This window comes from Harmonia axyridis, chromosome 3 (assembly GCF_914767665.1).
Source record: "Harmonia axyridis chromosome 3, icHarAxyr1.1, whole genome shotgun sequence".
In the NCBI taxonomy this organism is placed as follows: Eukaryota; Metazoa; Arthropoda; class Insecta; order Coleoptera; family Coccinellidae; genus Harmonia; species Harmonia axyridis.
In genome coordinates, this window is record NC_059503.1 from 6,990,447 (window position 1) to 7,017,074 (window position 26,628).

General features: G+C 35.6%; 2 protein-coding genes across 5 annotated transcripts in view; one reads left to right on the plus strand and one right to left on the minus strand.

The window, feature by feature from the left end:
* The window catches only part of LOC123676021, a 33,275-nt gene extending 10,288 nt beyond the window's left edge, over positions 1-22,987 (minus strand). For 2 of the 4 annotated variants that reach the window (XM_045611664.1, XM_045611661.1), the window contains exons 1-2: positions 22,576-22,987; positions 10,905-10,985 (exon numbers count right to left, since the gene is read on the minus strand). The gene's annotated coding sequence lies outside the window, so the exon portion shown is untranslated. Of the gene's footprint in view, positions 1-10,904; positions 10,986-22,212; positions 22,333-22,575 lie in introns of those variants that run through there. The other 2 variants (XM_045611662.1, XM_045611663.1) reach the window with 2 other exon arrangements.
* LOC123677130 (leucine-rich repeat-containing protein 23-like) lies at positions 619-2,853 on the plus strand. The gene is made up of 4 exons (XM_045613640.1): positions 619-900; positions 1,162-1,492; positions 1,578-1,875; positions 2,079-2,853. The coding sequence occupies exons 1-4, from the start codon at positions 619-621 to the stop codon at positions 2,281-2,283; spliced, it is 1,116 nt and encodes a 371-aa protein (XP_045469596.1). The 3' UTR covers positions 2,284-2,853.
* Positions 22,988-26,628: the final 3,641 nt, after the last annotated feature.

Sequence of the window (26,628 nt, forward strand, 5' to 3'; positions counted from 1 at the left end):
AATAAAACGCAGATAAACAAAAAAAAGCCCAAAATAGTGAGAGGGAAAGTAAAAAAAAGTTGTTTGAATCGAAACAAAGAGAATAATCCAAAATAAATCAAATCCAATGAGAATGAGATTTTATATTGATAATGACAGATTCCAAAATATAAAACAATAAACGGTATCGCAGTATCTTAACAGTACTAGTGATATATCTCATCCAAAACATAATAGGTTATATTATCAACAACATATAAATTATCGTTAACAGTTTCCATGCAACACAAACATTTTTTTATTGATTCGGTACGAACTAGAGCAAAATACTAATTCATAACAATTAAATAAGCGAATTAATGCTCTTAAACCGGAATACTTTCAATAAACCAGCAACAGGAAGCGTGCATCTAAATTGGTGTTGACTGGGTAATCAATTGAATTCCTCAGGCCGAATACCACGGTGTCAAACGATCATAGACATATTATCGCAGCGCGTCTGTAAAAACGGTGATTCCACGGAACACAGAACGATAATAATCTTTTTATCTTCAGAACCGAAGTAAACATAACAATTATTATTATGACGTTTGCAAATGTCATTGTGTCATTAACTGCTCACGATTCGACTTGGAGAAGATGCTGGGAGAGGGACTGCCAGAACCAGAGGCGGCTCCAGGGGAAGATGCCCTCTACAAGCACTTCCTCATGCGAGGGGTGATAGTACCGAAGATTCTCACTTTTGACGAGGCTTCCAAGTGCTTGAGCAATCTGGGCAAAGACGAGAGTGGAGTCAGATACGCGTATCTCATGCTTTCTGCGACAGACATGAAGCTGACCGACATTTCCAAGATAACCTGTTTCAAACACGTGCTATTCGTGGACGTTAGTGGCAATTTTCTCGAGTTGGGTGCCCTGCAGGCAAGTAAAAACGAATTCCCTTTTTGTCTTCTACCTGTAGACTGAAAATGAGCGCTTTGAGTATTGGAATGGGATAAAGTCGGCCAGGGTCATGTCAGGGGGATAAGGTGGTTGTTCGATTTGTTGACCTTTTGGCAGAAATTCGCTGTTTTTTTTTTCTTGGCGAATAACATAACACTTTTAGAGCTTCAGAAACACGAAATTCTTTTTTCGAAACTGAATTTATCCGATTGTTCGATATTTTTATGAAATTTTCGACAGATTCTCTGCGAAATGCCCTTCCTGATCCTGCTCAAAGCGGAGAGGAACAAGATAACGTCCGCTGCGTTGGATCCCTGTCCCTACCTCCAGGTCCTGGTGCTGAATAAGAACCAAATCTGCGAGACCGACAACATCGGTCAACCCTACCTAGAGACCCTGGACCTGAGCAACAATCTCATCTACGAGGCTCGTTTCCAATCAGAAAATCTGAAGGAACTGAAACAGCTGGAACTCGTGGGCAACCAGCTGGTGGAGCTGGCAGGGCAATTCCCCACCTCTCTGGAGAAGATTTATCTTGCCCAAAACAGAATACATAAGATCGTTGCTTCTGGTGAGTCGAAGAAACACATCAAATTGTCATCCTGTTTTATGTGGACCACCCGGTATATATTCTATAAAAAATTTATCATATCCAGATCTATCGAAATTGGTGAATTTGAAAGTCCTGCACCTGAGAGAAAACAAGCTACACAAGTTAGATGGCTTCACCGAGGACCTGAAGAATTTGACGTATCTCAATTTGAGGAGGAACACAGTGAAACAACTGAAGCAACTGATGAAACTCAGATGCCTCCCGAAATTAGAAACCCTCATCTTGATTGACAATCCTGTGATGAATAAAAAGGAGGCCGTAGGGGAGGAAGAAGAAGAGTTGGAAGGAGAAGAAGACAAAAAAGACTATGTCAGAATTTCCATCTTGGCCATGTTGCCGAAGTAAGTATGTCAAATGTTCTATGATCGAGAAAATAGGTCGAATCAAGATGCATAGAATACATGGTGTACACACTCTTTGACATATTGACGTCTGAAGGTGTCAATCGATCCAAAGAAAAGTGTTATTCAGATAGTGTCGACACCATGTATTCTATGCATCTTGGTTCAAATTTAGACAATGAATATGTTTCTGCTGTTTCTAGTTTGAAACGAATAAATAAGGAGGTTGTCCGTTTGGAAGAAAGAGACGAAGCCTTTTTCATCGGAGAGGAGAAAATACAAGAAATTATGGGAGAGGAAAGCAGCGACGAAGAAAGTATCCTCATCACTACGACAGACATGACCACAGAATATACGACCGAAACAGAAACTGATGCAGGTTTTGAGGGAATGGAATATGGTGGTTAATCATAGAATTTTCTGATTGCGTTTATCGTTTATGTTACGTGTTTCGCGATTGATTGATAGTAATCACAGAAAAATATGATTTTCCGACAGTGGGCGTGTTCCATGCTCCTGGATTTCCTTTCAGATAACGGTTTCTATGTTAATATGTTGGAAAAGGTCAAACAATAACGTCTTTACCTTGGAAAATTAGATAAAATCTATTCGGTAGAAATATTGCGAAATCGCAGTTTATAATCATTTATCCAAGTCTCCATCAGAAAGATGGATTTGATTTCTTATATATAAATTATTTGCTCGCATCCTGGAATTACCATCAATCAACCTTGCGATAATTGGGATTATATTTAGAAACCACGCTACGTCCTGTTTTTTCACCTAGAAGAATTTTCTTAACTTGCAAACTTTTTCGCTATCTGCCTCTACACAACATTACGAAATAGCCGAGTACCCACATAGTTATTTCCACATGAATGGAACACACCTCTTCTCATTATTTCTATGACTCTTCGTTTATAAGCGATCTTAGCGATTGTCATTAAGGAAAACTGATAATAAAAAAGGTTGTGTAAAGAATGTTAATTTGAAATGTAGAAAAAGTAGAAGTGAGAGGTGTTTAGAAAATTATATTCATGATGTTGGATAATCAAATCATTACTTTATACCACTGGTGGCATTTTCTAGTAAACCTACTGTTGTCCGATAAAGTATGGAATGAATTAGCGATAATGACCTTTGCGTGGTTGAGTAACATCATTTCATTAAAATCAATGCAAAGGCGAGCATCAACGCATTGTGTATTATGCAGCTTGGAATGTCTTCAGTTTATGAAGTAAAAGTGATCCGAGGAATCTCTGCTCTTGCGATATACAAATCGTTTTTTTACAACAAAATAATAGCTAGAGTCCTGCAGGATCTATCTATAATTTTGGATTAATTGGAAAAATTTAATTTCCTATAGAATACATCACTGAATAAGTCACAGATGGCACCATTAGTCTATACCATTTTTTTCTTGTGAATATCAAGTTTTCTAGGCAATGTGACATCTTAGCGACAAAAAACAAAATTTCGACAATCCCTAAAACCGAATTTTTCAAATTATTAATTTTCCTATAAATCGTATACGTACAGAATGTTCCTGAATTAAGGATACAAAGGAAAATGAGAGGTTCCTTGGATAATTTTGAGATAACAACTTTATAAATAAACGCTTTCGAGATACAGGGTGTTTCTTGTAGTCCTACTTTTTTGTGATAATTATACCAGTTTATCAAATTTTTATTAATCTTAGCTACAGAATGGGTAAATGAGTACCAAAAATTATAATTGATTTATTCATCACAGCTTAATTACTTGATCTTTGTAATAATTTGGATTTTCGTGAGGATGACTAGAGAATTGTTTGATAGTTCTTGAAATCGGTAGTAGATACGACAAAACTACAACAAATCTAAAAGTGTAATACTGTACCAATGTTTCTTTTTAACATTTTTCTAAACTATCAGTTGTCCACCAAAAAAAGTTCTGTTCCAGAAAAAATATAGATTTGCATTCAAATTTGAGTTAAATATCTTGTGAAGGGAAGGTGCTACGAAAAAAAATTAGAAAAAAAATCAAACTGTAACACCCTGTATCTTGAAAACAAAGCGTTTGCTTGCCCATATTTATAGGACTTTTTTCTTGGAATGATCCCAGAAATCTGTCACTTTCATTTGTACCTCCAATTTTTGAACACCCTGTAAATTCTTGAAAATTATTGACGAGTTCCGAAAAATATACTTTGTCCGTGAATGTTTTGACTAGCTGTCAGCTGGCGCATCAAAATAAATCGACATGACGAATATGCAAGCTCAACGAACTTTACTGTTGTCCTAGAGCGCGGTAAAGATTACTTAGGTCAGTCAGTTTGTAGTCACAATACGGTACTTATATGGAATGTCAGAAGCCGTTACGGAATCAAATAGCGAATGTACCACATGCTTATTTCGCTCGTTACTTTGGGAACCTCGTTGTACAATAACCGAAAGCTCATGTGATGAATTAGATTCCGCTAACGATAAAGTAGTGTGGTCTAGAATACCAATTTATTCATTCATCAACACCTAAAACGCCAATTTGAAGTACAAGGGTAATATTTCTATGGCCTGTCAAAGACGAAGACACTCTATGATTGATTTCGTCACAGAATCGGATCGTTATGTCAAAGGCCCTAAGTGAGATGATATATGATTTTATTAGCAGTGTTCCCAATAGTCCGATTCGCTTTCAAATCCATAATGATATTTTTATGCGAATATAACGACTCGACATCAATATCGATAAATATTCAGTATGGCTCGACTAATAGTGAAAGTACCTTAATAGCGAGCATCGACACTTCAAGTAATAAGTTATGTTACTAGTACGGGTGGATGTTACAACAAATCCTTACGCTGTAAGAACAGAATGCCTTTTACCACTGGAATAATAATTTCTTGCATGATGAGGTTTAATTGTTTCGCATGTCAGATAATGACGACTTACATTCGATGTTGGGCAACGTATTAATAGCCCATATATGGTTATTGTTACGAAGTTGATGGGTACTTAGATATGGCAGACTTCTATGACCGGAAAAGTTCGAACAATGCCCTTACGGAAGTTGTGAAACAACGGATGGTTAATCGACTTCAGCGTTTACAGCAAGAAAACCGAAATAATTCTATGCCACCATAGATTCCGATAAACTGAATTATGTATCTGTGTTCGACAGGTCAAAAATTTGCGTTCACAGAGCTGTATTACTTATTCAGTTCATCAACTTGTAAATGATAGTGAAACGCGATATTAGTTCTTCAGCGAAAAAAAAAGAAAGGAGAGAGGATGAAGATTATTACAATTACAAAGAGCACAATTTAAATAACTCTGACATATGTTGACTTCCACTTTTAATATTATGCGATCGATAAAAATGAGAGAAAGTGTTTTTTATCGATAAATCTTGTCAACATTGAGTTATGATTATTGCATTACGATTGTCATCCTATAATTCAAACAGTTGAATTAATTATTTCTTGAGAAAGTAAAAACTGAATGATTGAGGAAATAAAACAATCAATCGTTTCAAATGTCTGGCATTTCCTCAACTATTCATTCCATAGAAAACATTTAATCTCAATGCGATTAAAATAAAATTATTTCGCGTATGACAATTTCTTCTTCTTTGATATTTTTAATTCTCTCGAGGTGGCCTTCTCACGTTTAACAATTATTAAAAATGAATACCGGCCCCACAACAATGAAGGTACACGGAATTGGAATGTGTGTCAAGTGTAATCATTACAACAATTCTTTTCGCACTGTGAATACAAATATTTCGGATACGTTTGAATAACAGCATCGACTGTAATAGATTACAGGTTATGAATACGTTGCTATCTATGATTTTCCGTGTCAAATACGAAATGAGTAGAATGTACACCGTGCTTGCTGACATAGAAAATACTCTGAGATTCAGATAATTCTATGAAACGAGCAATAAAAATTAATACTGACATTTGAAGTTTCACACGCAAAAGTTGAAGAAATTCTCCCTTCAGGATGCCAGATTTTTAACGTAACCAAGTATATTCATTATTATAATGACTGTTTAGGGCTTTCACAATTATCCTTGTTCATTTCTGAGCCCATAATTGCGGAGCACCCGTTTAATATGCTCGTAACTTTTGAGTGTCAACCTTTTCAACGAAGTATTATGGCCCCTTCTTTCCAAGAACCTCCATAAATCGGCAGCGTGCAACTTCACATTTTTTTCTGTGTTCGCGATCTACGGTCCACTGACTGCATCCGTGCCCGAAAACGAGTTAGGGTGTGTTCCATTCCCACTGAATGTCAACCGGGAGAACAATGGTACACTGAATGAAAGGCTTTGTTTTATGCGGCAGACAGATGCGATTCGATTTTAAGTGTTTCCATTAATCTTAATTTAGTGGGAGTTCCTGGTACAGTCGACAGACAGACTGGTATTAATCTTGCGGGGCCCTTTTACATCTTCCGATGGTCAATTGTCTATTGTGACGTGGAAGTCGTTACGGTTGTCTTGCCCATTTCGGTACTGAATTAAGAGTTTAAGGAAATAAAATATGGTGGGACTCGAGAATTGTTAAATGACTTTTTTTTAAGAAATGTTTCGACAGATTCGATGAAAATATTTGAAATCGTACAGATTCTACCTGAGTCGATCAGGTAAAATATAGAAACGAATATAACGCCACCTTGATCGAAACTTAATCCGGTATTTAAATGAACAAAAAAAAAATAAATAAAAAAAGCCGGCGTTTCTGAGCTATTGTTCAAAATTTATATTATTATTATTATTAGAACTCTTTATTGCATAAAAGGTTGTACAACAGTTTGTTAACAAAGTACAGAAGGCGAGCATATTGCGAAGCGATGTCTTTCTGCCAATATTCTATTCTCAAAAAACTTAAAATAAAGATTTTTATATAAAAATAATTATAGATGTTTAAGAGAGAGGGCAAGATCTGACTTATCAGTGTTAGATAAAGACAATTTTCGATCACCAACTCGTATTTGGATGATTATTATTCAATAAAATCTTATCTGTCCACCCTTTGCTCAACAGGTTATGGGCCCTGAACAGAATTCTGGAAGATTCGATAGCCCGACAACTTTGGTACAATATATTTTCAATTTGTCAAAATCATATATTCTCAACAAGAAACAACTTGATGGTTATAGCTTATATCGTGTTCGATATTGCTGAATATATTCAGCAGACGCAGTTCAAGGATTAACGAGAAACGAAATGTAATGATTATGGTCGGAAATGAACCTGCACATCTAATAAAAAGCCAAAAAATGCGATGAAAATGATTATCTGAAATTCAGAAAAAGACATTCAATAAATTACATAGCAAATAACGTGCTTACATGATTGATGACTACATCGGATAGCTGAAACGAAACGATATCTCCTGGAAAATGTGACCATTCGCTTTTTAAAATTGCCCGCTACGTAAAAACGTTACAGGAAATGCTAGGTATTCGGCGTATTAATTCGACACATCATTTGGTATTGTGCATAAACTACATCATACATTTTTTTAGCTCTGGAAAAAGGTTGATCATTTCGCTCGGTGACGAACACTATGAGGATTTTCCAGTGATGAGAATGACCACAGAAGGTGCTAATCGTCCACAGATATTCCCAAAACCAAGCTTCTTCATCCTTAACATTGAAAATCGAAAAATAACCGATGTTATCCAATTCGTTGAAAAGATGGGCTTTGACAGGACCACCAGATTCATACTGATCGCAGAACACGTCACCAAAGAGAACTTAGAAACATTGGCCTTGAATTACATAACCCGCATGGTTCTACTCAATCCCACAACTGGAACTTTGAGTACTTTTAAACCTTACCACAGCCGAATGATGAAAAAAGTAGATATAACACCCAAAACTGTCGGATCTTGCACCGAAATTTCTTCGATTGGCAACACTGATTGCGATCATAGACAAAACCACGGAATATTCTGCGACGGAACACCGAAAATCTGGACGAATTCGATGATAACAGTCAGGTATCATTACAACCCTCCTTACACCATCTGTGTCCGATGTAAAAACAAAGGAGTAGAGTTCGAGGCGCACTTCATGATAATGGCAATGTTGAATTTGACTGGTCGCTATGTTAAAAGAGAAGTACGAGCGTTTGATGCTAAAACTGCGAGAGAGATACTCGTAACAGAGATGTCGACGGAGAAGCACGATGTCATTTTGAACACTTATCCTTTTTCAGGGTTGGACTACACTGCACCTTCAGTGCACGACTATTATTCTTGGTTTGTTGCTTCCCCAGCTGAGCTACAAAAGTGGAAGTACATCTGCATAATGTTCACTGTCTACACTTGGATACTTGTGGTGTTTTCTGTGGTTTGCATCAGTGTCATTTGGTACTTCTTCAACTTGTTCCTATACAAGGAACGACGTCCAGTTTACATCTTGAGGAATATCGTCGTGGTCTTGAGACTAACCGTGGAACAAGGTCATCATTTCGATATCTGCCGTTATCACCAATTGATCTTGTACATCAGCATCAGCATCTTCGTTTTTATCTGGACATTGGTGTACAAAACGGAATACACGAATGTCCTAACCAAAAACATATACGAGGAAGGGATCAACTCTTTGGAAGACGCTATGGACAACAAACTCTACGTTGGACTTCCAGATTTCAGGAAGAGTCTCTGGCCGGACACTCCTAAAGCTCAGGATTACCTGAACAAATACTACGTACCCTGCAACTTCTCCAATTTATGCTTGATAAGAGCATTGAAAGAGCGTGACATGATCACTGCAACAATCGATAGACGTTTCAACTTTCTAAAGAAGAAATTCATGGATAAGGATGGCAGAACACTGCTGAAGAAGCTTCATCCCCCTCTCCTGCATCTTCAAATGGTGCAGGTCCTGAGTCGAGGTCACGTTTTAACGCCAATCTTCTCCAAATATTTGGGGTATATAAGAGCGCATGGCTTCATGAATTACCTGATCAAGAAGTATGATTACCAAGCGCTGATACCGCCTGTTATGAAATCCAGAGTCACGAAATTGACGTTCGAACACGTGCAAGCACCGATGGCGCTGCTGTCGGTTGGTCTATTTGTCAGTACTGTCATTTTTTTGCTGGAACTACGGCATCACTGAATAACACATGCCAATGCTGAACCTCTTCTTTTCTTCTTTAGTTTTGGATTCACTTGGTCAAACAAAATACACCAAGTGTGTGCAAAAAAGAGAAAAATTCCTCTAGATATACATTCGAAAGTACCTATATTCCATATTTTACTCAGTATCCATAAATGAGCACTGTTTTTGGTAAATAAATTTAGCAATTTGTGAACGTTGTTGAAGCATGTAATCTTTCCCTGATTATATAACATAACCTACTGAACACAAGTGGCCTACAAAATGTCAAAAAATTATACACAGTGTTACCATTACAACCATTTTGAATTGTATCATTCCTATGGGAAAACCTTATATAATTATGGTAGTCAGCTGGAAATAAATTTGTGATAATTATATGCGCCATATGAATTTGGGCAGAACAAGTTTTGGTGAGTCTACAAGTTTAAAAATTAATTCTTCTTCAATTGTTCGGTTCTATGTCGATTGGTGGTATTTAAAGGTAAATTCCAACATGTTTCTGTCTATCAAACCCAATAAATGTTTCGTTTTAGTTGATTGTCATCACCGTAGGGACTAGTCCCCGTATTTCTTTTTTTTTGTGTTTGTCGATTGGCAACATTGTAGTGAGTGATCCCCGACCCGTTTCCGCTAACCAATCTCTATGACCATACGAAACCATAAAAAATGAACGTATCGGTGGTGCTCTTCTTCTTTTTTTGTCGTTTTACTCGATTGGCGAACCTGTAGGGGCTTTATCGCCATTCTCACGCTCGGTTCTCGCTTACCGGGTAATTTTCCTCGTGTTACACGTTTACGCGGCCAGACGATCAGGCCACTTTCCCACACATCGTAGGATTCCCTCTGGTCGGTTAGTGTAACGCCGAAGAAGAGGATCAGGTGATTGTCTAAGGCCCCGGGGGCACCATGGAATTATAACGAGGTTACGATGGAAGCCGCGTGAGACTTCTAGGTCTCTGCCCGATTGAAATCACGCAACGGAAGAGTCCAAATTCCACGATTTTTTGAGCGCTCGTACTCTCGACCCTTAACTCGTTTCGTCACATGTGTGTATTTTTCGAATTTTGAACCGGAAATGGTCTCAAACGATAAGGTACTATCTTTATTAATATTCGCTACAGATTAGATAAATAGGTGCCAAAACTTATATCTGAGAGCTCTCACCTAGGAGAGGTAAAATAGAAAAAAATTAAATATCAAAACATAAATACACTCAAAATTTCAACTTTGTCGGATTCACTGAAATATTAAGTCTTCTGCTTTAATTTTATATACTGTAGGTTACAAACGAATTTGATACAGTTGGCAACGTTGATCTTTACTACAAAAAACTGTTTGGTTTTTCGCTCGACAGATGGCGACTCCTTCTATTAAGTACTCGTTACTTCTAAATCCGTGTTCAAGGAAAAATATGTCTTTATGAAATTCTGAGCATAAGAAAGCTCGAACTGAAATAAAATCATAACTTGTTTCAATGACCAATCTTTACCACAGAGGCAAAATACCACATCGACCGTCCATAGAGCACTAAAACGCACGAAGCATCGAAACTTCATGCAACTGAGTTACATACAATTCGAAACCTAGATAAGTTACGTTCAATAACCCGTTATAACGATCAAAATAACGACAGCGGTATCGAATTTCGCCACACACATGATGATACATCCACTTAACATTCACATATGGTCTCTTTTATGTCAAACACCTCCTCTCCGATACCATAGAATGTTAAACAACCTTCGGCATAGGGACCAGAACGTTTCATCAAAACAGCGCTTCCAACAGAACGTGCAAAATTTTCAATTCAAACAGTTTCGCAACAACTGGATAATTATTATTAACGATTCAACGCAGATCTTTTCTCCTATTTGAATTATTTATCTTACATATATCGGATACTTACGGAATTATGGTAAAAGTAGAATCTCTCCTGTTGAATTATTCAAACGGGCTTCTGGGATGTGAAGAGAGCCATCGAATCGATCTGCAATCAAAATCTATGGTAGTGAATTCTGTGATTGAACAGTGTGAGCTAGGCTCCATATACACATAGAAAAGTTACCACGCACAAATCACCGAACACGGAAATGTTTCGATTGAGTATGCAATTGCTACAACATACAGTTATTTAGTGATTTTTGACATCTGTGTTTATTTCTCCAGTCAGTTGTATATTTTATTGAGTAAAGAATACCAATAATAAACAGTGGAACGTATAACAAACAAATCCCATTATCCCAACTCAGATGCTTCAATTAAGTCTCAATTTAGATAGTTACATTATTCTCTATGAACCTACTCCCTTTGTGATCCACATCATTGATGACAACTAAGAAAATCGGCCTATTATCTTGATCAGTGACTCGATTATCACCAAGCACGAAAAATATTCAAAACCCCAATTAGTCAGAACAGATAAAACATCTATTACCGGAGATATTGCTGCAATAAAAAGCCAAATATTTACAGACTGGATCACGATGATTTGTGATTTCCGATAAACTGACAATAATTGGTCTGTGGTTTTAAAAGTTATACTTGATGATTCGCTATGCACTATAAATCGGTGACCTAACTCGCGAATACTTAAAATTAATGAGGTGTTTATAGACTGTTTATACCAGTTTAGTGAACTAGAGCACAGAAAATTCTAAAACTGCGAATAAAAATGACAAATTCGGTGTCAATTCTCACATATTTCTACCAGCTCTGTCACAACGTATAAGTTTCTTCTGTGGCGGTCATAGAAGCTTGAACACGCATAAAAGAAACTGAAGTAAGTGGCGTGTAAAAATGCTGCAGTTTCATATTGCAAAATATGACTTAAGCGAAAATTATCATCAACCCAATTTTATGGTTTGATACATCCAACGAAAACGAATAATCAACTTTATTTTAGAAAGTGTATTCGTAAATATCTTGACATAGAAACTATAATGATCACAGAATTATTTTACGCATCCCTACCTAAAATCTGATCGATGGTTATTTTTGTGCATTGAGCATAAGTGCTTCTCAATTGAAGGACGTCTTTCGCATTTTGATACGCCTTCGGTAATCTTGAAAGGAAACTTGTTCGCTTATTCGGAAATTTGCTTTAATAGCTCGATATGTCTACCAGACGAATTTAACTTGCAAATTTGGGTGACCTCGATGCATAACTTATCTCTGATGCATTTGATCTAGCATTGGTCTTGAATGGAAAAAAATTAAAAGTAGTAATGAGATGATTCCTTTGAATAGTTATTGAATAACTATTTTTAATTGTAATAATAAGAAATCTGAAATCAAGAACACTTCACTCAATAAGGTCCAGTCCTTACCAGTAAAAACACATTCATTCAGTTTTATTCATAGTCACCTTCAATTATAATAACAGGCATAATGAAAAGTCCCCGGTCTACCATAGTAAAACACATTTTTTTGTCAAAATTCGATTTTATTATTCAACATAGTTACCTTCGAGGCAACTCTTCCGCTCCGCTAAATTTTCAAAACCTTTTCTGTAGAAATAGGCTTAAACCTCGACGATCACTTCTTATACAAACATTTATCAATAATTTTTCCCATCAAAAAACAATGTTGTATCAATACACTAATACACAAAACTCGGTTTTATCCATTTTTCAAACAACAACAAATATATAGTCATTAGCCTCCAATATCTCGATCCAAATTTAACTCTATGTTCCGAAGTCTTGACAAGCATCTTTTGAAGCTTGACAATACGCTCTATTAGTGTGACTTCACACACCGCCATTTTTGGTTCTCCTGTCAGTGTTCGGAATCCAAACAAATAAATTGTCATTCAAATTAGTACGGTGTCGTTGAAGGAATTGGCTTATTTCCATAAATAAGAGTATTTAAGGAACGATTTCAGTATTAATTGATTGACAGAAGGAACGAGGTGAATACCAGTAAGTTTGAATCCTGTATCATTCCCCAGATTTTGTAAAAAGCCATGTTTATTAGTTGAACTCCAAGTTCGAACTTACTGGCATTAATCTCGTGTCTTTTGTCTATCAATTAATAGTAAAATCGTTCCTTAAATAATCTTATTTATCAAAATAAGCCAATTTCTTCAACGACAACGTACTAATTTGAATGACAATTTGTTTGTTTGGATTCAGAACAATGACAGGAGAACCAAAAATGACGGTGTGTGACGTCATCACTAATAGAGCGTATAACGAATAACGAGCTAAAAAGTGGTATGTCATTGGTGGTGCCATCTGTGTGGTACTTATTGAGCGTCGCGATAAGTATCATTAGCATTTTGGAACTATTTTCCAGTTTTTTTTGATGAGAACGAGATGTGGATCTGCAATTATTCAGATGCAAAGGAAAGTATACTCAATTTATTTAACTCGAACACGGTAGATTTCTTACCGTGATCAATTAACAATTCTATGGAAACTTTCTTCATCGACCAACAATTGGACTCGTCTGCGAGCAAAATCATTGCTATTATTATGAAAATAAGACAATGATGCAGCATACCGATCAATAATAGTGCAATTTAATAATTTCTCTGCTGCTTTTCAAGGAGTTTGTTGATCTGGTAACATCGATCAGACGCACTTACACTTTCAGCGCATTTTTTTCCGATTATTATAATTAAAATGCTACGCAAAAAAAGCGGGAACATTCCGATACCGCTCCTTACAGTGGAATCGAGATAATCGATTGATTTTAGAAAGTAAACAGACCGGGTATAAACACTATATACACATTCTAGAGACGAAGGGGCCACAGATAGTGATAGAACACTTGGATACTTAATTGTGTTCGGACATCAGGAGGTCAACGGGTTCTGTCTCGAAAAGACTTCTTTTCACGAACTGCAGGTTGGAAAGGAAGTGTTGAAAGAGTGGAACAATCGAGTCCTCGAAAATATCCGAATTCCAATATACAGGATGGTCCAGATTTTAGTTCATTAACTCTGGAGTTGGATAGAACAACTTTTTTCATGAAAAAAAGTTCATATATATCCTCCCATGCTTCGTTTTCGGGATACAAGGTGTTATAGGTTGAAAAAAATCACATTTGTGTGAACATGTATTTTTTATTGTTAAAGTGTCTGATAAATATAATTTTTTAAATGTTCAGTTACATACCATCTGAAAGCGTTATAATACACTACGTCAATTTTTGCACTTTCATTTATCACTAAAGGGAAAATTTGGAAAATAAATTTTTGTAGATTTTTATGGATAATGTTTGCTCCGTACTCGTACTCGATTATCTCGAAAATGGTAAATTCTATGAAAAAATTCAGAAAACCTTTTTTTCAGTGAAACTCTATTAACTTCAGAAATGGAATAATTTTTTCGAAAAAATGACAGTGGTGTAGATTTTCAATAGGAAAAGGATCATCCCATCCCTATATCTACGCCACTGGATGATTTTGGCAGGAGACACCTAGTTCGAAACTTTATCAACATCACTCTCGGCACAAAATTTTAAAATTAGAAACATTTGGGCAAAATTAAACACTCTGCTCTACATTCTGTGTTCAATTTCAGGTTTCCATAGATCTCAAATCTCAGAGTAATAAGCATGTTCATTACTCTATGATCTCAACCAAATATCAACGTGTAAATCGGTCGATCAAAGTTCTGTGAAACCCTCCATTAACCTATCAAGTAATTCCGTAAACCACAGATAGGACCACCGATGAATCGAACAATGGCCAGTGTTACCACACTGGTTTCAATGAAATCCCTGAAAAATCCAATCTGCGACACTTTTGAAGTCGAGCGATTTATCTGGCCATTCGGAATTATAAGTTATTGAGAGAGCTCGGTGTGTGTTCCATCCTAAGTGTCTTATGCTCTTTGTCGGAGATATTCGCCCACCGTGTTAGGCCCCTTTCAAACGATTATTATAATCGGATGACTAATTTTCGAAGTATTTCTTTCTGTATTATGTCATCATCTTTGATGCAATCGAGAACTGTTTACGAGCTTTATGTTGAAGGGGCATCAACACATAAAGTAGAGCTGTATTCGACAGATCATTAAAATAACTGCGGGGATATAAGTATTGTGCTTGAAAGCTGCAATCAATAACAAAATTTATTGGTTGTAATTAACAAGAACGCAGTTGTTTTATGAGGGATACTTGTTACGGCTTTTTTTTGTTTGTTTTATGAACAGTTAGATATGGATTTTCCGTAAAATTGTAATATGTCAATAAAGAGATTATCATGCAATGTGCTAACTTTTATCTAAGGAGGAAATTTAGTTTTCCCGCATTTTGCAATGAATTTAAATAACATTTCATTTATGTTTCAAAATAGATTGAATGATCGAGTATTTGTCCAACGAAAAGAATAAGAAAATTCGTATTTATAAAACACCTTAAGTTTGGTACATTATCAAGAACTATATAATAATAGATAATTACACCCTGTATATAATTCTATATCGGAACCATGGAAGGAGTACATTTTGTATTGAAATTTTTCTAGTAATAATTCTTCAACATTAATTAATGAAATGTAGATAAATGAGTTATTCTCGATAAATGTCATTCAATATAAATAACAAAAAAAAAAATACCACAGAGCTTTTGATATTTTTTTTCAAGAATTCCAAAACGTACCTACGTCAGTCTTTATATTGATTCAGTTGATTTTCTCATTAGATATTCTGTTGAATTGTAAATTTGAGAATTTCATTATCTGTTTTGGTTGTGAATGATTTGCATCATTAAAAAAGAGGCAAATAAATATGTAGAGGTATACCAAAATATACAGGGTTAGTCTTTGACTTGAAAAACTTCCGGTTTCCAGGGGTGAATTAGCTCGTTATGAAAATTTAAAATGGCCATATCTTTTTAACCGGGCCGAATCGGAAAAAATGGTAAATGAAAAAAGTGTTTCTTTTGGCCTCAAGAATCTTCGGATAAAATATATGTACAAGTCAAAGACTCACCCTGTATATGTAGGTGTTTAGACATAAGTGATATTTTTAATGTTTTTTACAAATATATATTAATTTTCCTAATTAGATTCGGCGATGAGAGGACAATACTAACAGTTGTTTGTACGAAAATAGTTAAAAAAAAAGTTTGACCTGTCTGACACATATCTTTTAGGTAAAAGACCAAAATAGTCTTACAGGAAGAGAGGAATCGCGATCTAAGTTTAGCGCTGGAATTTATAGTAACCCCTAATAATAGAATGGGAGTGTATTTCAGAGCATCCTTGTACAATCATTCAGATAAAACAACATTTCTGGGAAGGAATTACGACATATTGACAATTCATACTGAAGATCAACACGATAAGTAGCGAAATACGTGTTTTACCACACAAAATGAACGGTTTCTCTATGAAAACATTCAATAAATAATATCTATCCAGTAAAATAGTACGCTAAAAAATTCGTTTTATCGGTAAACAATATTCGAGCAAATCCACAGAGTGGCGTCACTCATACTTCAATGTTTTCAAATTGATAAGTGTGGTTCTTTAAATGTGACCAGAGAAAAAATCTGTTAAATCCGGAGACCTTGGTGACCACCGAATATTTTGATTATTAGAAGTTCAAATATTATTCTGTGGTTGATTTGCCATGTGAAATTTACCCGTTTCACAAAAACCAAAACGGTCAAAAGATCATCCTTAAAATTTTATAACACCCTTCTTGTCACGAACGCTCTGTATGAAACGCCGCGTGTTTATTTATTTATGGCCCACTTGACAAACGTGCCGTAAAATGTTTAACGCACGAACCTAGAGCGATCTGATCTTCAATACGGAGACAAGGTCCATCGACCTTGTCTTCAACACCGAACAACAATGTCAGCCACAATGGACTTTTGTTGCAAATGTCACTTTCAATTAGGGACTAACACGTTCCTGACAATAGCACAAATGCCCATTGAATTCGATGCACTTTGCGCAAACAAGCTTCTGATTTGAATCTGAATGGGGGCTCCAGACCATTTACCAAAGAGTGCTGCGCGTGTTCGCTAGAAAACACAGGTCAGTACCTTGGAGAGGTCATGGGCATAACAGCACCGCTTGCTACGCCACTGATTCTCGAGTCGCAAAAAAAAAACTATTATTCGAAAAAATAGAAAATACTGATCTAAACAAAGTGAAAAAGTAATCAATTTGTAATTTTTGTAAATAAAATCGCTTATTTTTACATTCTGTACGTTGGCAGGTGTGTCAAGAACGCCTGTCATAAATTTCATGACATTTACCCTGTTAGGTTAGGAACTGAAGCGTTTTCTGTTTCATAAAGATATTATTAATGGTAGTTTTCGGAGAATTTGTCAATTTCTGGGAAACTATATTATTCAGGAAGCTTTTTACCCGAAAAGATTTTAGTTCATTGAAAAAAAAACAATATTTTCTCATTTTGTTTCACATTTTATAAATATTTTGACATATCCCTTCAGAAAAGCGTAAAACTGTCATGGCTTCTTTGTCACAGTCTGTAAATCAAACTTCTGTGTGGTTGTCGTACAAATGTTTTATCAGCCGACGTATTCCTTTTTATAGACCAAATAGAGACAAAGAATATTAATGAGTCTTTTGCGTCGATTCTCAACAGAAAATTCCCCCTTCCAAGGAAAAATCTGCCACCTGACAGCAAACATGACACAAGACAGAAAAAAACGAAATGTTGTTTGCGAAGAAGCAGACAAACATAGGCCGCTTTATCTTGTCTTTTCTTTATTCATCAATAACTCAATTTTCTCTTTACTTATCATCAGTCGCAAACAAATCCAGAAATAAGTCAGTAAATATTTCTCATGAAATGCATTAATACGATAAGACTGGATAGGATGTACTCAAACCGCAATTATCGAGAGGAAGTTTATGTAATCGCGATGAAATACTGAAAATGCTGGAAACGTAGGCAAGATGAATGGAAAGCATATAAATAAGATTATGTCTCGAGAACGTGAAATTTTATAGAGAGAAATTCCTTGGAATGAATCCTTCGATTTCGGATTCACTATTGCTGACTACGCATTCCTCAATATCTGTAACTTTACATTATATACAGAAATATTCATAAAAAAAATAAATACAACAGTCTCACCTGTACGAAACTATGGGAATATTCTTTGCATATCTTCTGAATTATCAACAATTATTATTATAAATTAACATTATGGGAATAAGTATCATAATAACAACCAACTTCCTGCATTCTTCACTATTCGTAACACTTATAAAGTAATAAAAACTATTCGACAATATTTGAAATTCATAAATCAAAATAACCTTAATTTAGAAGTAGGCATAAAACTCTGTGAGCAGGTTTGTGTTCCACATTTGTGGAAAACTTCGAAAGCACAACTCTATGACCACATGTTGACATCAATTAGGTACAATACTTGAAGTATTCAAGAATTTCACTCGGAAATCATCCCGTGAAAACATTTCACCAAACCTTTTCGTCCTCACAGAAAATAGAGATATAAAATTACCTTTGCCGTACAAGCAAAATGGCTCATTCCTGCACATTTCCAACCATAGACGAGCTCATAACTGTTCTCGATTCCAATACCGAACAGTGCAACCGAAAAACAAATCGGTCAACAGTGTTGGATTGACCAAAACAGGTTCGAGGGGAACTGAATGGAGATGACACCATGTAGGAGCGTCTTAGCCTTGAACTTCTTTCAAACATCTGGTCAATTTGTACCTACTCCGCGGAAGCGTTTTGCTCAACGGGTTGATCACAGAGTAGCGTGAAGCAAAGCTAATTCTGAATGAATGAACGATCTAATTTTCTCGATCGCAAATTAAAAACTAATCTGTTCGATTTTAATTTGTGTAAGTCATGTTAGATTAATTGAGATGTTGGATTTGTATACGATAAAATATTTTTCAGACTATGGGATACCTGTGACAAAACTGGGTGAGACAATCATCAATTTGTTGCGTCCACTCAAATAATTCTGTTCAGTTAATAGCTTGAGTACATGACTGGATAGAGAAGTGATAACATAATTAGCAATTCAACAGTTCTCTTTCAATGAATGAATAAGAATAGTGGGAAATGATATGAACATTCCTATCGCTTATAAACTGAAAATCGTTCGAATGGCATTTCTGCCAACGTACTCTGACGACATTTCCCAAGAAATAAAGATCAAAAGTCGACCAGTCCCGATTATAAATATTTTTATTAAACAAACAGGGCTCCAGCAGGTATTGCGACAGCTTTGGTTTACCTTCGATATACCAGTTGAACCAAAGAAACAACACGCAATCTGTGACAGGTGTTTTATTTAATAATCGCACAGAACGAACCTATTTGCTATTTGTGGTTATTTAGAATGGAAATGATGAAAAAATCGACCTCTGGAATGTTGAGGATTAATCCAATCGAGGTGTGGTTCTGCAAATAAGCGTGATATAATAAGAGGAAAGACTTGATTGAATTCGAACAAAAAAAATTGATCGAACTGAACCAGGATGCATGCAACAAGATGGAGACTATTGTTATCTTATTGAAATAATGTAAAATTTGGGACGTAATTTTTGAATTGAAGTTTTTTATCAATATTCTGAAACCGTGATAACGATGTAGGTCTGTCAGAAATGTAGAGGTAATCTGTGCTCTGTAATGTATTCGAAAATAAGTCAAGAACATAGACCTAATATCAAATATTGATATTAGGTCTATAGACAAGAAGCAGTCACTCTGTGGTTTAACCAAAAAACATTTCCATTAGTCTATGATGGTCTAAGAACTATAGAAATGTAATCTTATTTAAATCTGTCAAGTTTTGGTTGATTTTTATGCAAGTTTGACAAAATTGAAGCTTTTCGTGCGATCCAAGTCCAAATTTCGGTTGATTTTTATGCAAGTTAGACAAAATTGAAGCTTTTCGTGCGTTCCAAGTCCAAATGTGAAGGTGATGAGTACGTTTAGTAATATCCGTGGAAGTGCACATCATCGTGAATCATTTTCTTGCAAATGTAAATATTACGTTAGTCATCGAGGTTACTGAATGTTGTATGAATATCGAAAAATCCCGTCACGAGCTGGAGCCAGCATCTCTCGGAACCCGACTACGAAGTCACGATGCGAAAGCGAAAGTCGGAAAATTATTTTTAACAGAGGGAGAGCCAATTTAAATGGGAAGATCCATCTCTAGCGAAGGAAACGTCACAATTGAGAGCATCAATCTCGATATTCCATCGTCAGTCGGAAGGGTGGGTATTTTTAGTGCCATCAGGAAGGTTTAATGGAAATATTAGGTAGTGAAGAAAGCCCTTCTTCAATTGTTTGGGGTGTGGCAAGTCATTTTAAACCACCCAGAATATGAGAATACTGTAATTTCTGTTGGTGTTAGAAATTTGAGATAAGATGCTAAAGACAAAAAGTATGGTCAACTTTTACTCATTTATAAACCGGATGTCTCTTGTAAGTTGTAGCTCATATTGTTTCAAATCCAGGGTGGGTCACGGTTGATGGTACCCCAGACTTTTATTGAGAACTGTTTGTTTGTATGTTTGGTTTCTTGGGTCGGAATCGCTATTCCATTGATCTACAATATTTTCGATTCTGAGGTGTTGCCGCTCTTATCAAAAAGAATTTACAACTTCGATATTTCAAATTGAACACTCTGTATCTAATGACTTTTTTCGGTTCCTCTTGATTATTTGTGTATTCTATAACGAATATTTTATGTGAAAACGTTCAAATGGAAGGCAATAAATAATATAGATATGAAGTTTTTATGAAATTGTTTATTCTTCACTGTCAATGCGTTAAAATTATAGCAAGAACATGCAGAAAATTTCGAATAGAAGAATTTCCTGCTATGCCTATATGCGTTGAAATAAGTTAACATATTGAAAATGTTATCTTTTTTTAGGAATCGGCAATATTCGTTCCGTTTTGGGTTTTGACCAATAGAAGATGAAGTTATTGTGCAATTTTATGCAAATTTTCTTTTGCTCATTGGTTCTGAGCCGGGATATATCTCATTAAACATTATGCACGTTCTTGCTACAATTTGATCGCATTGGCCGTGAAGAAATGAACAGTTTCATCAAAATTTAATTTGTATAATTATTACCTTCCTCTTGAATCGTTCAATCAGCTCTCCGTTAATAAATTCAATAATACTTTACAATCGATGCGCTTGTCTGATTATCATAATTTACATTTTCTATCACATTTCATGGATACCCTTAACACAAAAGTACCTTAATATTGCCGTTGGTATGAAAATTTTCTTTCAAAGCGAAAAGTTCTTTCCTCACACAAGATATTCAACTTAACATTGGCAAAGATATTTCAATTTGAAGTGTCCATCATGTGATATGCTAATTTTGAATGCAGTTTAGAAGAATGCAGTTTAGAAGAATTTAAAAAGAAACTTTGATCCAGTATTGTACTTTTTGGTTTATTGTAGTTTTGTCGTATCTGCTACCAATTTCGAAAAAACAATTTCAAACAATTCTCTAGAGAATTATCATAAAAATATACAGTTACTAAACTGCGATGAATAAATAAATTATAAGTACTGGTACTTATTTACCCAATCTGTAGCGAAGATCAATAAATCTTCGATAAACTGGTATAATGATCACAAAAAAGTAGGCCTATAAGAAACACCCAGTATGTAAAAAACAAAGCGTTTATGCGACTTTTTTTTCTTAAAATTATTCAAGTTATCTCTCATTTTCCTTTGTACCTCCAATTTAGGAACACCCTGTATGGGGTTACAAAAAATAATTCATTATTTTACAATTAGGTTCAATGTAATCTATATTATTTTCTATTATCCAAATTTATTATTATATTATATCCAATTTTCAATTTTTTCATCCATTATTTCAATAAAATTGTATTGAAATGATGGATAAAATTGAAAATCAAGGAATTATAAAGTACCTATCAATGAAAGCTTAAGAAGAATGTAAAATTTTACACTATTACACTGAAAGCTATAGGTATAATATTTCGAAGACATGGAAAAGAAATCATTGACGATTAATTCATGAAAACTGCAACACTTCAAATTCTAATAGAGAATATTTCGGAAAATAGTCAGATTATGTTATCTTGAAACATTTCATAGGTTCAATACTTAACATAACAAAACCAAAATATCACTACGATAAAATATCAAACGAAATGTCAATGTTGGAAAAAAATATACGAATGCCTCAATAAATTAACTTTCAGGGTCACCACCACAACACTGCAATCTCAACTCACTTTTATGTACAACTCCATCACCAACAAAAACCCCAAATTCTGATACACTCGCAGCTTGAACAAACATTCAAAAACCCAAATCAATCGGGTCGAATTCCAGATAAACCCACAAATAGACCGACCACAAATCCAAAACATCGCGTTATCGGTCATAGAAACACGTACAACAACACAAATATCAAGATTAGATTTGTTTATTTTCCGGTTTCCCTGGAGGACCGACACAGGCTCGAAGTCTACCGCCAATACCTAGTAGTCATACCAATTTTCCTGCCCAAAATACGCCGGGAAAATCCACAGACCGGCGGTACTGGTCAACATGTGGCCGACGACAAGACCAAAAACGTAAACAAAAACACTTACCTAGGTTAAACGAGCACCGAAATGTTGTTCTTTAACTTCTTCGTTACAGCAAAATCCTTGGGGGCGAGAACCACGACAAGTTGCACGGTCGAAAAGTCACGACGCGCACAAGGGTTCCGTAAAACACCCGGGGGTTTAGTTAGACAGATCGCACGATGTGTGGTGGCGGCGTCGTACTCTAAACCGCGACTGTCATCGACGACCGTACCATCGGAATGGGACTACGAGAATGGAAGTCGAATCGAGGGAAAAACGAGAAGTGGAAGATTGAGAATGAAAAGGTCGGCAACGCACGTCGTACTATACGAGAGTCGGCGGTGCACTGGCTAAAGGAGGGGCTGCACGACGATGTTTCGAATGGGGAAGAAGTGAGCTGGTTTTGTGCATTTATCCAGTATCTAAGAGCAAATAATAATTATGCAAAATGCGCCTTAACCATCTCCCGTTTCATTGAAGATTATGGTGAGTGTTTACAGTGGCGGGTTTGACAGGCAAGCGATTGTATGAAAAATGGTTCCTGGTTAATTGCAAATGTTAGTATTTCGCTATTTTATTCGAATATAAAGGCAAAATATATAAAAGAGGATCTAAAATATTATGTGAGGACATTACTTTCAAACGACTGCACCAAATTGGGAAATTGTTTTTTTGTTGTGTTCATTAATGTCATGAGAAAATTTATACAACAAAATATTTCTGAAAAAATCGTACGGAAAAGAAAAAAAGGGCTTTCCTTTTTCCTCCAACCGAGCGAATAATCATAGAGTATAATTTGACACTTCGAAGGATGTATTTTGGGTTGCCTGAAAGAAAGTGCGAAGCCGGTTCTGCCAGCTAGTAATATTATGCCCGCCACTCACGAAGCGTTTTTTCGAGCGTTTGGTAGCAAGCGTCGAAGAGATTCCAGTCAGACAGCTCGGGACACTGCCGTACGACTGTAAATCAGAGTATGAACTTGACTGCCCGACTGGAATCTCTTCGACGCTTACTACCAAACGCTCGAAAAAACGCTTCGTGACTCGTGAGTGGCGGGCATTATATAACAGTATTCTTGAATGGCACACTATCCAGCAAATCTCTCAACCAATTTCTGGCATAAGCTGGTCATCAGCTAGCGAAGCTGGAAAATATTCGAGAGGCCGCCTCGCAAAACACGTAGCAAGTGAAAAAGAGTAGTGAGGTGCTAAAATAATGATAGACTTGGGAGAGGATTGAAAAAGAATAGCTGAATCACTTCTTCCAAAGGTCTAGACACGCCACTGCCTGATTATCTTGAAAATATTAGGTTATCTCCATTCAAATGACCCTATACTCCTTAATTGCTATTTGGTCTGCAAAAAGGTTTATTTGCTTTGATGCATCAAATAACAAATATCACATAACCCTTATCAAGCAACAACTAGCGAAAAATGTTACCGATAACAATCAATAGTTAATGCCATTTAGATGAAGATTCAAGATTTCAAGAATCTTTCAGATTCTACAGTGATGATTATTGAGTAGAAGAGAGAGAGAGAGAGAGAGAGAGAGAAACTTATTGGGTAGGTATATAAAATAATAGATATTTTCAAGTTGCATAAATATTCCTCAGAAAATAGCAAATAAAAAAATTGAATTCAAAGCGGCTGCCAAAACACAATCGCACGCAAAGTGAAGTGGGTAACAGTCACTTGAAGTTACGACAATCAAGTGTTGTTTTTATTATTGATTCAACTGTTTTCTTTCAAGGTAAGTAATGTACTTTTTATTAGTTTTCTAATATTACTTTGCTTCATTTTATTTTTACTACATCAATCTGTAGAATTCAATATAGTTTTAAATGTCCGCAGTTTCTTTCTATAGAGAAAATGAGTCTATTCCAATTTCCGAAATATCTTCCATATTATATTCTTTAGAATGTCGAATGCAAATAATACGTTATCCTAAGTTTGCCCAATACAATTAGGTATCAACAGATTCAGAAAATTCCCAGTCTTCAGTTTTATACAGAGTTTTTGTGAATAAGTGCGAAAAACTTCAGGTTGTGGTTCTGCAAGAAAGAATAATGAATAATTTTATTTTGAAAACGATCAATTAAAATAACAGAAATTGAAGTTTATCATTGAATCTTTGGGCTTCATTATTTTCACTTGTTACCGAAAAATGAGATGAATCTTAGAGGAAACAAAGACTTTAGGTATTTTCAACATCGTTTTAATCTTTCGTCAATGTTTTTTTACGTATTTATACCAAATCACCGTCTTTTAGTTGACCATATCATTACGTGCATTGAAGTGGGTACCCCCCTTTAGCTAGACTCTCAACACTTTATCTCGATTTCCGAAACTTCACCAGCATCCCAGTATCAAGATCGTCTCTTCGGAATATAGATGGTATCTCACAACGCGCGTAGACTTAACTTACACCAAGCTGGCGTCGATGCAAATTCATACAATTAAGCTAGCAACAACTCAAGAACAAGAGATTTTTACATTCGGATGTTCTTTGTTGTTGAAAAGTGGGAGGTCGAAGGAGAGGATAACAAAAAGAGTGACAGGAAATTGAAAGGGCAATTACTTGACTCCGGTTACATTCTGTGTTCATCGGTTTACCCAGAACACAAGCTTTGTTTTGAAACGATTTTGATTTTTGATGAGGGAGAAAGGAAAATATAATGTTATAGCACATTTGTTTGCCTCTGTAGAAATATGTCGAAATTTCCAGAAGAGATAGACGTATTGGACACAGAATATTGATTCAAGTAGGTAATAAACATAGATAGAGGAAGTAGAAGTCATCGAATTTTGTCCCCAACATAAACTATCAAATTTGACATAAGGAGAGAATGAAAACCTTATTAATGTTCTAAGATGAAAACACATATCAGTGGCGTTTTTATTACTCTATGAAAAACGCAAATCGATGTCCAAATTATAGAACTTTCTGATTCCTATATTTCAATGCAAGTATTCGCGTGAATATATTCTTATTTTCCTCATTAATTCGTGTTTTGCCCAATTATGATAACGCGGTGAAACTTACGTTACTTGAAATATAAAATTTGATTCATTTCCCACATTTGAAATTGATACATCGAGATTATAACATTCAAGCAATCCTGAATATATTTTGCGCTCTGATAAATTATTGACACAGTTTTATAGAATAATAATGATTCGTCGTACCTACTGCTTTTGAGATAATATATCCTATATTTATTGTTATGAATAGGTGCATCATTCATTATTTTTTTTATTATAACAGTAATAGGAGACCTCTATCTTTTCCTTCGATGAATTTTCAACAAATTAATTATTTCAAGGCTTCAAAACCCTATCATTTCAAAGCTAGGGTAATCAATGTTTTTCATCTCGACTCAGTGTAGGCTTTGTTACTGTGTCCCATCGCTACTCCAGGCATAACATTCATTTTTGCTTGTTTGTCTAACAATTAATTGTAGCATGGTCACCTAATACCTAAAAACTCCTGTCTCTCAAAGAAGTATACAATTAAAAGAGCGAATTCGTCGACACTGAAGCAATAAAAGTTGCATGTCGAACAATTTTTTGATGAATTTCATTGTTCCTATGAAAACCTAGAGGAGTCAGTGGCGTACCCAGACATAAGCCTTGGGGGAGGGGATAAAGAAAAAAAATTTTCAAATTTTCCTTCTTTTGAAGAAGTTTTGCAAAGAATTTTGCTTATTCATAATAAGATTGTTATATATAAGGTTGTTACATATAATGGATATTCCTCCTGGGAGGGGGGTATATCCCCTTATCCCCCCTTGGGTACGCCACTGAGAGGAGTATAGTGGAAGAGTTAATAATTTTCATCCAAGTTCAAGATTTCCTCAGAGTAATAAAACATACATAATAACAGTGGCGCACTCAGACATAAGCCTTGGGGGGAATAAAGAAAAAAAAATTAAAATTTTCCTTCTTGAAGAAGTTTTCCAAAGAAGTTTGCTTACTCATAATAAGATTGTGATATATAAGGTCGTTACATCATAGCATAAGGATATGGTTACATATAATGGATATTCCTCCTGGGGTGGATATATCCCCCCATTGG

Excerpts from the sequence above, each read along its gene's own strand:
- LOC123677130 (XM_045613640.1), top strand. The coding sequence starts at position 619 with ATGCTGGGAGAGGGACTGCCAGAACCAGAGGCGGCTCCAGGGGAAGAT. Across the intron at positions 901-1,161 it reads TCGAGTTGGGTGCCCTGCAG|ATTCTCTGCGAAATGCCCTT; the intron begins GCAAGTAAAAAC and ends AATTTTCGACAG. Across the intron at positions 1,493-1,577 it reads ACATAAGATCGTTGCTTCTG|ATCTATCGAAATTGGTGAAT; the intron begins GTGAGTCGAAGA and ends TATCATATCCAG.